A 13208-nucleotide genomic window follows, 5' to 3' on the forward strand; every position below is an offset into this window, starting at 1 on the left:
GTAAGATCAACGTTACATGCCTCTCTGCCGGCGAGGCTCCGCGGCCCCTCTGGAAGGCATGTCTCCCGGGCCTAGAAGCCCTTACCGGCGCCGTAAAGGTAAAGTAAGCCGTGCCGTGACTGGTGTAACTAAACCGTTAAAGATCTAGGTTGAGGCTCATCAGAACCCAAGTGTGGTGGCTTGTGATGTCCCGGGATCTGCTGTCCATTTACATAATATGTATTTGGCTTGTGGCATCGACGTAGCGGCTCTTCTCCGTTGTAGCCTCGGGGACTAAGGGACTAAAGTCGGTATTTGTATGGGAAAGGGAAAATTCTCCTTCTAGTGTAGCGACGGGGGGGATCAGAATTTGCAATTGGTGATGATGACGACGTCCTGCTCAACCCGCGAAATTATCTAGCACGCTCCACTTTGGCAAGGGGCTAGGTTGTGTACATGTGCCTACATAGCACAAAGTACAGACCTATGTAACGAACAGCTCTACCATAGTACCTTCGAAAGCCTAAGCCAGCCTAGAAGTCCCGGCGTCGCGGCCCCACGTGGTAAGGAGGAAAAAGATATTAAAAAAACCAGGACGTTTATCCACGCCGTTGGATTTCAATCGCCCTTCTCCGGTTTTTCGTGGCTCGTCCCAGGCTCAAAGACGTAGGGAGGCCCGGCACATCAAGATTTCCCTGACAAATGGAATGACCCGCAGATATGTTTACTATGAAGTATGTTACTACGATGTAGGCACAGACACCAAAGTTCGGACATGTGATTACCTTCTGTATGTTTGTTAGTTCATGTAGTTAGAGACTAATATCGCTAGCACATTGCGGAGAGACGAGGCAAACTTATTTGCTCTAGAGCTTACCTACAAACCCCTCTCCTGGCTTACATTTGACGCGTAACAAGGCAGCTATTTGAAAGTCAAAAAAGGGGATTTAGAGTGCTCACTTTTTTTTTTTCGCGTTTCCGTGATGTCGATTGTTGTTTTGTTGTTATTGTTGTTTGATTTCCTCCTCTTTTCCTCTTTCCTCTTTCTCTCACCTTCACCCTTTCCCAACACTTTTCTCTCTCCCTCCCTCTGTACCTAGCTGCCTAGGTAGATATCTGCAACCCCCTTCAGGCGGCTCATGTGAGGGGCTTTCGGTTTTGCCTCATCATGGTATCTCGCTTGGGGGGATGTTTTCGGCGTTATTACAGAGAGTACATAGGTACGCTATCCCGATGAAGTATACCGAAATTGGATTAAACCGTCTCGGTCTCTTTCTGGAGTTGTTGTGGAGTCGGACTGGGTAAAGAAAAATCGTATCTGAGAGGAATCATGTGCTAAAAGCCGGTTATGTAAGCACTATTTCTCTCGCTCCCGAACCCCACCGGCTCACGTGAGTGCCTCAGCCTGTCAGGGAAGTGTCAATTGTGGATTCGGGTATCCATGTCATTCATAAGTTCATAGCCTTACATAAAAGATGTATATCTCGGTACGTATCTATAGTACCCACAAGGTCTCCATAGTGGAAAGACGCTAGAAGTCTTCTAGAAAGAAGAGGGGCTACTTCTCCGCGTGTGGCGAATCAATCGGCGGCTAAATTTAAGCGGTCGGTTGTCCAGATTGGTAAATTTTAAGCATTGAAGAATCCTTCTTAGCTACAACGAATATCCTCAATTGAACCGAATGGTTGCCGACGAAATCCCAAAAAAGGACCGATCGGCAGAGTACGGTGTTCAAATACATAATCTTTCAGCCAGCCAGCTACCCAGTTCCATATGATGAAATATCAAATATGTCTAGATGACCACAAGACGTAGTCGATCTGGACAAGACTGGACAAGAAGACAAGATATTATTATATTGTTATTGATTCGGCGATCCGTCTAAAGTCTCTTTGCCACGAGGTTGACAAATTTGGGTACATGCGCAAGGATATAGAATAGGTATCCAATGGATTTGGAAATGGATATCGAAAGAACGGAATATCCGATGAAATAAAAAAAGAAAAGAAAAAAGACAAAATAATAAGAATAAAAAGATTAAAAGAATAAAAAAAGAATAAAGATAAAGATACCTATCAAAACAATAGGGATATATTCAATCATTTCGTCCTGATATTCCCCCTGTTGAATCGTCACAAGCTACAATTGACAACGCATTGATGCATATATTTTTGGTAGGTTATTCAAGTCAGCGGGCCTCCTCTATTTGTCTACTTGTCTGTCTACCTGTTACCTTATCCTGCCAGCCCTGACCAGCTTTGGCCAGCTTTGACCAGCCCTGCTTATCCAGAATCCAAAGCAGTGGTAGATAATAGCTGTCTTGCCTGTTTAGGCGACGACTCGACGACTTGATGACTCGAGCCAACTCGTATTGACACCAATCCAGAATTCTCTTTCGCCCTCTTCACCCAATGAGTTCTCTTCGCCGCATCTGCCCATGACGCCTTTGCTACGTGCGGCGACGGGAATCGTCCCTCATTGATCTTATACCTTATCATTTCGTCACGAGATATATATCTATGCAAATTTTTTTTCTCCGAACGATTTCGATTATGCCCTAAGGTCGACATTCTTACCTTTTGTACAGTTGGTATGTACCTACTGTACCTTAGGTAGGTACGGGAATTCCATGACGGTCTAGTTCCTACATGTGTATGTATATCATCAGGGAATCCTAAACGACGCCACATCAAAATGACTGGCATATGCTGGGCGGGAGCCTCCACCACCAAGAAGCGGTCCAGAATAGCGCCTCCCGTTTTTCTCTACCTCCCGGGTGGGGGAGAGGGGTGAAGCTCCTAACTGGACGACGAGAGCCGTTTTTTTATAATAGCTATTGTACCTACCTAGCATAGCATAGCATCCATAGCATAGCAAGTGGCTAGCTAACTAGTTGGTCGACCGTTGAATGAGAAGCTTTATTCTAATTATTGTTATTATTTTCTTATTTAATATACTAGGTACCTACTTATTATTTTATTATTTATTATATTTTAATCTTTTAGTACATTTCTCTTTCTCTATACGCGTTTATAGTGGCTCGTGAAGCCGGCAGCTGATTCCGGAACGGCAGAGGTCCGAGAGAGGAGAGGTCTTTGTTATTTGTTTCCTCTTTCACACGACAAGATAATAATAAAAAATATATATATAAAAAATTCCATCATCAACATGGCTATAAAAATAGGGGGCGCATGTCAGCCAGTCGTGATCTCTAGATAGCTGTATCAGTGGTCGAGGTTAGGTTGCCGTAGGCCATTCTGCAGGAAAGTTGAGCATCTGATACCAGGCGCGCGGGGGGAGCCATGCCGTCGTCTAGCGCAGCGTTCAAAAGTCGGTGAGCGGCGCTTCCTCGAACGCTGATTTGCACGCGACGGCGAACACTCCAAAAGGGCCAAAAGGGTGTGGTAGGCCAACTCATCGTGCTGGAGTCTTGGTCGACCACCCTTTTTCTAAACCCCTCTCCCCCTTCTACTATTCTACCATGTACCATTCTCCATTCTCCTCTTTCTCCCCTCTTCCCTTCCCCATCGATAACTACTCGATAGCTACTCGATAAGCCCTATCGCCAGTGAAGGTGTCATGCATGAAAGTGGGCTATGGTCGTTGTTGTTGTCCTGAAATGTCTAAGACCAAGATGCAAGCCTACCTACATCACATATACATATACCTATACATACCTATACATATACATACTATCTCTAACCCAGCGGGTATCTAAGGCGGACAACTCAATCGCGGGAAGGTAGCTCCTATGACACTATTCCCAACCAATGATAATATTCGCGAATATTTGTTTTTTTATATTTATATCAATATTTACCAAATACTTACCAACATATGTAGCTGTAAGCTATAGCTGCGAGTCGCGTTTGCCAGGCTTACCGCCCCGCGGGGTAGATCCTATTGGTATCCTATCCGATGTCATGTCCTGCATCGCAAAAAAAAGCCTACGGTTCGCGATTGGGGCACTGCCGTAGTATAGTCTAACAAGATCGTTACAACCGCATGAAGCTATTCATCTAATACTAGGCACGATACGCCATTTACATAATATATTTGCAATGGGTAGCAATGAGTCGACGCTTTGGCTTTGGCTTTGACTGTGACTGATTTACTACAGTAGTATTCTCTACCTTACTACGGTCTAAGCATGTACGTGATTGATGCTATACTAATACTAACACTACACTATACTAAAGTAATCTCGCCGATTTTTACAATCTTGCGCCTTGCAGCACGGGTTTCGTATACGGGGCTCATCCCAGCTAGCACGCAGTCATTTTCAATGCGCTCATCGCCAAAGAACTTGGAGGTGTGTTAACAACCAGCCTCACCGCCCTATACCGCCGGGCGGACACTGCCAACTATGCTCCCCCCCGTTTTCCACCATGTATGTAAGGCCCGCTTCCTTGCGGTCGAGCTTCCGCCAAAAGAGAAAAAAAAAGATCCTCTTCTCCGTCCGTACAGGGAAAGTCCTTGCTTTCACCACCATCGTCATCGCGCCGATGGAGGTACTAGGTAGCATCGCAAAAGCACCCGTTCTCGTCGTAGTTTCGCAGGGAAACATCGTCGTCTGTGGGGGTTCCATACCAAGTACCTAACTACCTACCTAGTATACATATAAACTCCGTAGCGCACCCTATACCTCTTAGGTCATAGGTTTGTACGTTCGCAGTAGGTATGTAATTATATAACTGGGGACAGACGAAAGAAGAATAAAAAGCGAATGATAAAAAAGAGATTTTTTTTTTAAAAAAAATAGAGGGGGTGAAAGGATATAGAGAGAGGGGCGGTCTAGTTTGGCGTGTTGAGGGATCTAACATAACTGCCCTGCGTAGACCGAATCTAGCAACAAATTTGTTCGAAAGTTAGGTAAGTAACTATACCACTACCGCCGTAGCTAAAAAAGAAATTGAAATGAATCAAATTTGAATGGACTTTTCACCGTTAGCTAGAAAAGTCAGGTAGTGATGCAGTTCGGTACACTTAGCATCATGCAGCCGAGCTAGACGAGGGGGTGGAGAGGAGGGAAAGGGAAAGGGAAAATAATTAAGGGAATGCCCTCGTTGCGCATCCGAGATGCAAGTTCCCAAAAAGTAAATACCAGAATACCAGTCATCTTTGCCGACGGGGGACGGGGACGTCACAACGTACCCTTTCTTTACTTTAGTCTTAAGAAAGAAAAGAAACCATTTACCAATCCTGCAAATCCCGATAAAAGTCCATCGTCATTAACTGGCAGCTAACTAGGTAGCTAGCTAGTTGATGTACATAGGCACGGTTCCCGTCTCTAGGTAGACATATCTATGTACATACATACATACATAGACATACATAAAAAGCCTTGCCTGCTTCGCGCCTGTTTCGCTCTTGTGACTTGGGGTCGGTCGTTTGGGGTGACTTGGACAATCATTGTGGGGATGAGGAGACGCGAAAACGCGGGACGGAAGCCCTGAGCGGCTGACGATCCTGCGATCTTCAGGTTAGGGGTCCAGAGCTCGGAGTGACAGTTACTATAAACGACCAAGATTGTGGGCAGGCGGTATATCTAATGGCAACGAGAGGAAAAAAAGAAAGGGTCTTGCGCTTCCGGAATAAGTCGAAGATACCCATTTTTGCGGCAGGGCCAAGTCCAGCAGAAACCCAGCACTAGCACCAGCGCTCACCTTTCTCTCTTTCTTTTCTTTCCGATTGTCGATCAAGGGTCCTAACTGCACTGCGCTGTGGGTTGGGGCTTCGTCTACGCAGCTACGAAGACTAATTCCTGTCGCCATAAGGCAAAGCTGTAGCTCTGGAACCGAGTTCGATGTCAACAGATGGCGTCACGTTCCCGCACCGGGTCGTCCGCATCTACTTAGATAGATAACTACCTATTCGTTGGATAAAATAATATATAATACTATTAGTGATATCCTCGATACCTCTAGCTGCTTACTATATGTGTTACTCGGGGTGGCCGCATTGCAATTGTATGGATAGAACACGGTTAGCTTCTCTCGAAAAGGTGGTTGTCTACCATACATCAATTACAGTAAGTAAAAACCGGTAAAGCTTGTGGCAGATGTGGTAACACCGATATCATCGATGCGTTCGTTCCGTTGTAAGGATATCTCCCGCCCTCTATCCATGGTTCTGACTTTAAGGCGACAGGGCGATTGTGTATGCCAACGTACTCTTCTCCGCCGGTCTGCATGCGGTGAGACGCCAATGACGTTGCCATTTTCTTCGTTTTCACATGCCGGGATGTCATTGTTCACCATGCTTGGCTGCATTGGGTGAGAGCTCTGGGTAGCAGCTCTGAAAGCTTGACCGTCACTTCGTTGAATCGCATCGCATCGCATCTCATCTACTGGTAGCTTCATCTGTTTCCATCTGTAGCTAGTAAATAGCCTATTCTAACAACAGGAAACAAGAGCAGCGTGTTTCACAAGGTTGCAACGGTTGAAGATAGAGTAGTAGTTTGAGTGTCTGAACACGTTTTATTCTTGTTTTTATTTTCTAGGCCTTCAAGATTTTACTATGTTTTTGTAGTCATGGCGCATGCTTTTTTTTGTCTTTCCCTTCCGGCTGTTTGCTCGGGTCGCCGCTCTTGCGCAGCTCATGTGGCTAGCAAACCTTTTTTTCTCCTTTTCGCCGTCTCAAGGCAAGACTGTAACACTCCTTAATTTTCCCCCCTTTTTAGGTCATTTCCCCATTCTTCGTGAGGTTGCCCTCTGATTCTCCTTAAATACACACTATGAGTAATAGAAAGCAAATGCAGTCCTTCGCGGAGGACGAAATCAAATGCGGACCGTGGTATCATCCAGGTAGCAACGCCGATTAGTGCCAGATAAACATGAAAACTAAAGGCGAGTGTGCCCTAGACACGATTATGAGTCTCGAGCGGGCCGTAAAAGCAGCAAACGATGCGCTGTAACGGTCGAAGCTGCGCTGTGATTGGTTCGTCGACCAATCCGTCGGCTAACCATGTAGTGTGCGATTATAGGCGATGGGATTGCCTCGTGATTAAACAACATCATTAAACGCCGGCCTCATGCAATGCAATCGGTATCGTAGAAAGCAACCACCTTCGCAATGCTTCCGAAAAAAAGATAAGGAAATAAAATACAAGGCAGTCCGAGATCTGCCGTCGAGTGCTCCGCTTGCACTTCGATCGAGGGTATGTCCGAAAATGTCCGCAATAAATTGAAAATAAAAAACTACCAGCCTTGAGCGTGGTATCCGCCGAAGTCCTCGCGGCTGAAATATTGGTTCCAGCTGCTTGAGTTAGGCTCCTCCTTTCCCTTAGCCATATAGGCCTTCTCGGGGTACTGTTTTAAGTTGGCCACGTCGAGTGAGGTGTGACGTCGCTTGAGAACCGCGTTAGCAGTCGATGTCTTCTGTTGACGTTCCCATAGGAGTTGACGGCGGAGCGACTCGGTCAATTCCGTGGCAAGCATGTTCCTTCTAGTTGTTCTAGGTGACAAAGCCGCTTGGTGATGGTGGATCTGCGGGTTGGTCATGATGGGTTGTGCGCTGGATCGAGGAATTTCGGTAATAGGCTTTAGTGGCGTAGGTCGTACCCCCCTTCTCATCTCTAGGCCGTTGTCAGAATCGTTAGGAGAGGAAACAACGTGCATGTTTGACGGATTTTGTAATGTCCGTGCGCGTTGAGGGATAGCGGGCGTCGAGTGCGAGGCGTAGTTGCTGAGACCCTTGACTCGTTCTTCTTGTCCGGCGAACATGAGGCTGATTAATGACCTCTGGGAAGTAAGATTCGGCTTCGACGGTACTCGCTTGAATGTGACAGCATCATCCACACTAGACTTGCCACTCTCCTCAATAGAATCCTCCCACTCTGAGTCCTCGTCATCGTCATCAATGGCACTCTCATCCATGTAGCTATCCGACTGATCACTAGGAGTCTGGATTGTTCGTGTTGAGATGTGGTTATTGAATGACGCCTGTTTCTTCTGCGCGGTAAGGAGGGAGCATTGCCGAGAAGAGTGCATGGCACTCTTCAGGGAACCCTCATCTTCCCCAGATGAGCCGACGCCTACCTCGAACATGGGTCTCTTGGCGGGCGGGGCCATAGGCTTGCGTGTATCTAAGCTTTGGGGCGAAGACTCATTGCTAGAGGAGTCGCCAATCTTGAACATCGCGCCTTGCTTCTTGGGCTGTACTGGCTTATGGGCGGGGGAAGATCGCGGCTCAGGAATTGGATCTTGCGCTGCGGGTTTGGGCTCGTGAGAAACACGGAAAGATGGAATCTGTGATGGCGAGAAGCCTCGGATGACAGTAGTAGCAGGGACTTCAGCAGATTTCGACTGCGAAGACGACTCAGATGAGGCGTTTACAGACTCGCACGCAGATTCGGTAATTTGCGTGGTGGGGGTGTAATCTTCTTCTGAGGATGATTGCATGTGGTCTGCAACAGACGATTCGACTGAAGGAGAGCTCATATCGGGGAGAGGAGCTAGGTTTGGTTCCTTCTCTTGGATAATAGAAACAACCATCTTCTCAAGATGGTCAGAGGTAATGTGCCGTTCACGGCCCCTACTTCGGCTGCTAGCACAAGAGTCTTGTCGAACGATTCGAGGTCGGAGGATCTCGACGGGATCGGAGATGGTGGTGAAATCGATTGCTTCCTCGTCAGCAATAGAGTCGACGCTGCCCGACAATTGGGGAAGGTCTGATAATTGTTGTTGTGCGGGGATGTCTTTCGGTAATGTGGTAGTAGTGACGGTAGATAATCCCTTGGCTTCGCAGCAGAAAGTCTCTCTGTTCCACAATCGCCAGCTGAGGTTTTCTAATCTTCGTCCTTGTTCAACTGAGTCGGCGCATCTAGAAAAGACTGTAAAATTTGGTCAGTTTCCGTAGCCAGGATCAACCACATCCTAGTGCTAAATTGCTAAGTAAAAGCTGCATACCGGTCCACATGCTAAAGAGGTTCTGAGGGTTGTTTGTGTCGACCTTGTGAATTACGTTCGGGTCCACGGTTAGGACTAGACCCTCAGCCTTACAAGGCATGCCTTCAAATTCGCTGCTCGGCTGCTGGAGCAGACTATGGCTGAGTTGAGGATGTATGGTGGCGGATGGTTTCGCGAAAGCGATCGCGAATGTCGAATTGAGTAAGTGGAGGAATTGTTGTGGCTCTCCAAGGGGATCTTGAAGATAATCGGCACCAAAATGGAGGTGGTGGCGTAGGTTTGCGAGAATGTTCTTGTATATTCGTCGAGATGTAAGGGTGTATCGGCGGGAGGGTCCTATAAAGGTGCCGAGGACTGGTGACGATGATATATGGATTGCTTGCGTGCTCGTCGTTATAGATGATACTTTCCAAGCTTGGGTATGCTCTGGAAGTTCGATTAATGCTGGGTCGTGATCAATGCTACAACCGCCGACGACGTTATTAAACACTTAAGAGCGTGCTGGACTCTGGCGTGGTTCATGATGTTATGTTCCTGAGAAGGGGAAGAAGAGAGCGGGTAGGTGTGTACATAAGTATTTGATAGGAGGGAGTAGAGTGGGTAGGCTTAGGTGGAGGGGGTTAGAAGGCGCGGTGTGCAAGGTCACTCCAGAGTTCACTGGGTCTGGTACGTACCAAAGGTACTTAGGGAAGTACACAAGTACTGAAGTATATATGTACTGAAGTACTGATGTATCTAGGTATCGATTATTTCGACTGGGTCCTCTAGCGGGGACCTCTTTTGCTTGGGGAGTGATTGAGGATGGATGGGCGGCGGAACCGGGATCAGAAGGGTTCAGGGGCGGTCGCAACCCTTGACAACACGCGCAGAGGTACCTGCCCTGCAAATTAGTACGTACCTTTAGTACTTTCTCCGATGGATGGAATATCCAGCTTCCCAGCGGCCGACCTGCCCCGAAATGTCCCATTTAGTGAACTTAGGTTTACTGCCTCTTTAGGGGATAGTCTATTTACTTAGCGTAAAACCTAGACCCAACAGGGTATCAAATTCCCTTTGGGGCATTTAAGGCCTTTCTCTGGAATACACACTTTAGCATACCCGGAAACCACGCCCGCGGTCAATAGGTCCAGCTTCCCAAATCAAATCAAATCAAATCGAATCAATCTCAATTATTCGGTTTGAAGCACTAACTGCCTAGTACTATGTATGCGTACTATGCGTAGTGTGTGCCGGCAGCAACAACTGACCAGCAGACCCTTTTGCTTGGGACCTGCCAGCCTGCAAGCGGTTCAACTTCATTGTTCGAGAGCAGGCACATGTTACCTATTTGTTCGGCTTGTTGTTTCCAAAGCGGTCATGAAGCTGTTAAGCGGCCAATGCGTAACAAGTTGTCAAATATTATCGACTTAATACCCAATACCTGCATTTGTTTCGTGATCTGCAATACCCATTGTATTCGTTTTCAAACTTTTCAACACATAACCTCGGACGGACTACCGGCTCTCACGATAGCCTCTAACGCGTTTTGGTATATCGCGGGATATTATGAGCTGTGCACAATCACAATTAACAACCAATGTTGAAACGATGAATTGGATTCATACGGTCTGTCAATCTTTCCTGATGATGACAGCGAGGGATCTATGGGATTCCCATTGACGAGATTATGGTTGCACATAGATGACAACAGGCGCAGGCGCACAGAGTAACAATCAGGTTACAAACCACCAATGTCCTTTTTTTCGCTAGACAAAGGAACCATGAAATTTCAATGTTCACGTTACAGTTACTAGAATTTACTAACCTATTAACTAACCTGCTAACCTACTAACCTACCAATCTACCAGCACTAAAAAAGTGAACAAACAATCCCTTATGACCACATGAGAGAGGGGTATTTTCAATCCTGTGTAGGAATATTTATTACATCAATTGACCATAAATATTTTTGCAGGGTATCAACAAGCAATGAGGGATATCATGACCATCTAATTAGGATTGGTTAGTCTATTTACGATGGTTTGGTCTGGGTTGGTTTGGTTTGCTGCCCGTGTTTAATAGGACAGGTTTTTTTAGAGCATCGTGATCCTTGATTGCACTGATTGCGCTGATTGCGGTAATTACAAGCTAGGTAGGCGTTGGTGATGCTCTTTGGCGGTGCTGATGGTCACAGGAATCATCGACAATGCCACAACGTCCGTAGACATACGACAGCAATAACTGGTACCTAGGTAGTCAACCTTTTGACCTGGTCGAATCGTTACTGGAATATTGCCGCTGTGTTATCGCTGACACGGGAGCACGTGCTGACTCAAAGGCTATTCCTTGGACCGAAAGTATTTGAACTGAATTGTCTAGATCCGGCTAGATTTTTCAAAGTCGCCTCAAAATCAGGCCTCGTGATACTGCCCGCTTTAAGCAACTTGAAACTTCGTCAGTGATTATTCAGTCAACGGACCGCTCCCGCATTTGCCTCTATCACACAGTTGGCCCCCAACCCGATCTCCCATACCAACACCAATACCAACAACACTAAACCATCTTCGAAGCTAAACCTTCGCTACATTCCTACAAACCTAGTAGTATCAAATTAGACTATCGCGAGTGTCTAATGGAATAGTCATTTGAACGATTTAGCGCTTTAGCGACGATGACAACGCAGATGGGTTGGGGCACGTTATCCTAGGACAACTTGCCAACTCATCGACAGATAGCTCAGGTGTAAGACAGCAGCCTAGCTTATCCCTATTCTATCTCTCTTCCTTCTACAAATACATCATACACAATTGTAGATGACTCTATCAAGGAAAATATGCAGAATCTAGTATTCTGATCAGGCACACATTTGTCTTGTGCCATCGACGAACCGCGGAATCAAGTGTCGAAGTGTGTCGAAGTGCGCCTATGCGCTGTCACTTTTGGGCATCTGATTCCTCCAGGTCACGTAATCTAGAGCTTACCGAGAGCGGCAGATGCTGGGGACGAAATTGCCTCGTACGGGGGGTGGAATTGTGGCGGCTAGATTACGGATTGGAGCTTCGGTCCTCCTCCGCATAAATAGACGCTCGTCAGCTGAGCTTCCTCAGCCACAGTTTTTTAATATAAACCCCCACATACTTTTCTAGGTACCGGGCTAGATCATGAATCTGGGGATAGTTGCGAAACACAACAGCCTTGTATTCGATGGTACAATACAATACGATGTAACACCCTGTACAAAGGACATCGATGGGGGTACTAACAGGTAGGCAGTAAATCCACCTACTTAGTAATATATGAAGAATGGACTTGGGTGGAAGTAAGGAATATTTCGTAATGACATAGTAATATGTGACAATAAGTAGCACATCTTGTATGGCATGTAGGGACAAATACCATGAATAGCACATCCTCATATCATGAGCACATGTGACATGCGTCTACTACTATGAAATGAGATTGAAAATCTAGTGCTAGTCATGTCGACATGAGTTCATTTGTACGAAGTAAATGCCTGGGCATCAACGGAGATATCATCTTACTCTCTCATTTACTACGCCTTCACTTCATCCAACCAACATGATTTTATATTTACACACGTTATGATGGACATTATATAAATATTAGATCAACAATGATTCATGCTCTTAGCAAGGGTAAGTTCGCAGTCACATCAATCATTCTACTCTTGAGCATCGATATCACGCAGCCTGTGACCGCTTCGTTACATTTCCAGTGCATTGCTTCGCCAGCATAGCGCCAACAAATGGAGAGCACCCGCCCAATCGGCCAACGCAACCCCACGCCGAGACGATAGATTCGTCGCCTATCACACCTTGTACCGTCGTACACCATGCCAAGCCCAAATTCCATCACATTTGCGCTCCCTCGACGAGCGCCAAAATCGTATGCGCTGACTTATTACCACACAAAAGGACCTCTCCGCGCGTCTCAAACGCGAGCCTTGATCAACGAGGCACATTTCACAGAGAGGAGTCAGCCGTGACATATACTCAAAACCTCATATCGTGTCATCGTCTGGGTGGCTATAGATTCGAATTAGGACTATAGCGACTTACGTCTAAACCGTCATCTGATCTAGCCCTATTTTAGATCGCCCTATAGTATTTAATAGTCGGCTATGACTCTTAAAATATCGGCCATACCTAGTACTCTAAGGCTTCCTGGTTCGTGGCGGTAGCCTCATATCCCTCATTCTAACTGAACTCATGACCTTTTTTCTGCGCATTTCGCCATTTCGACACCTTGAACCCCCAATTCTATCTTGTTTCAAGATACCGAACTTAGCCTAACCTTCCACGTTGGGCATGATAACCTTAA

The 13208-nt window shown here is 46.4% G+C and overlaps 1 protein-coding gene across 1 annotated transcript; it reads right to left on the bottom strand.

The window, feature by feature from the left end:
- Window positions 1–6677: 6677 nt before the first annotated feature.
- On the bottom strand, window positions 6678–10187 carry GGS22DRAFT_197892 (DUF1752-domain-containing protein; the record flags this gene model as incomplete). The annotated part of the gene is made up of 3 exons (XM_047966054.1): window positions 6678–8812; window positions 8889–9314; window positions 10103–10187. 3 exons carry the CDS (start codon window positions 10185–10187, stop codon window positions 7179–7181), a joined length of 2145 nt encoding a protein of 714 aa, XP_047821843.1. The 3' UTR covers window positions 6678–7178.
- Between the last annotated feature and the right edge of the window lie 3021 nt (window positions 10188–13208).

Source organism: Annulohypoxylon maeteangense (assembly GCF_022496945.1).
Source record: "Annulohypoxylon maeteangense strain CBS 123835 unplaced genomic scaffold GGS22scaffold_3, whole genome shotgun sequence".
Classification (NCBI taxonomy): Eukaryota; Fungi; Ascomycota; class Sordariomycetes; order Xylariales; family Hypoxylaceae; genus Annulohypoxylon; species Annulohypoxylon maeteangense.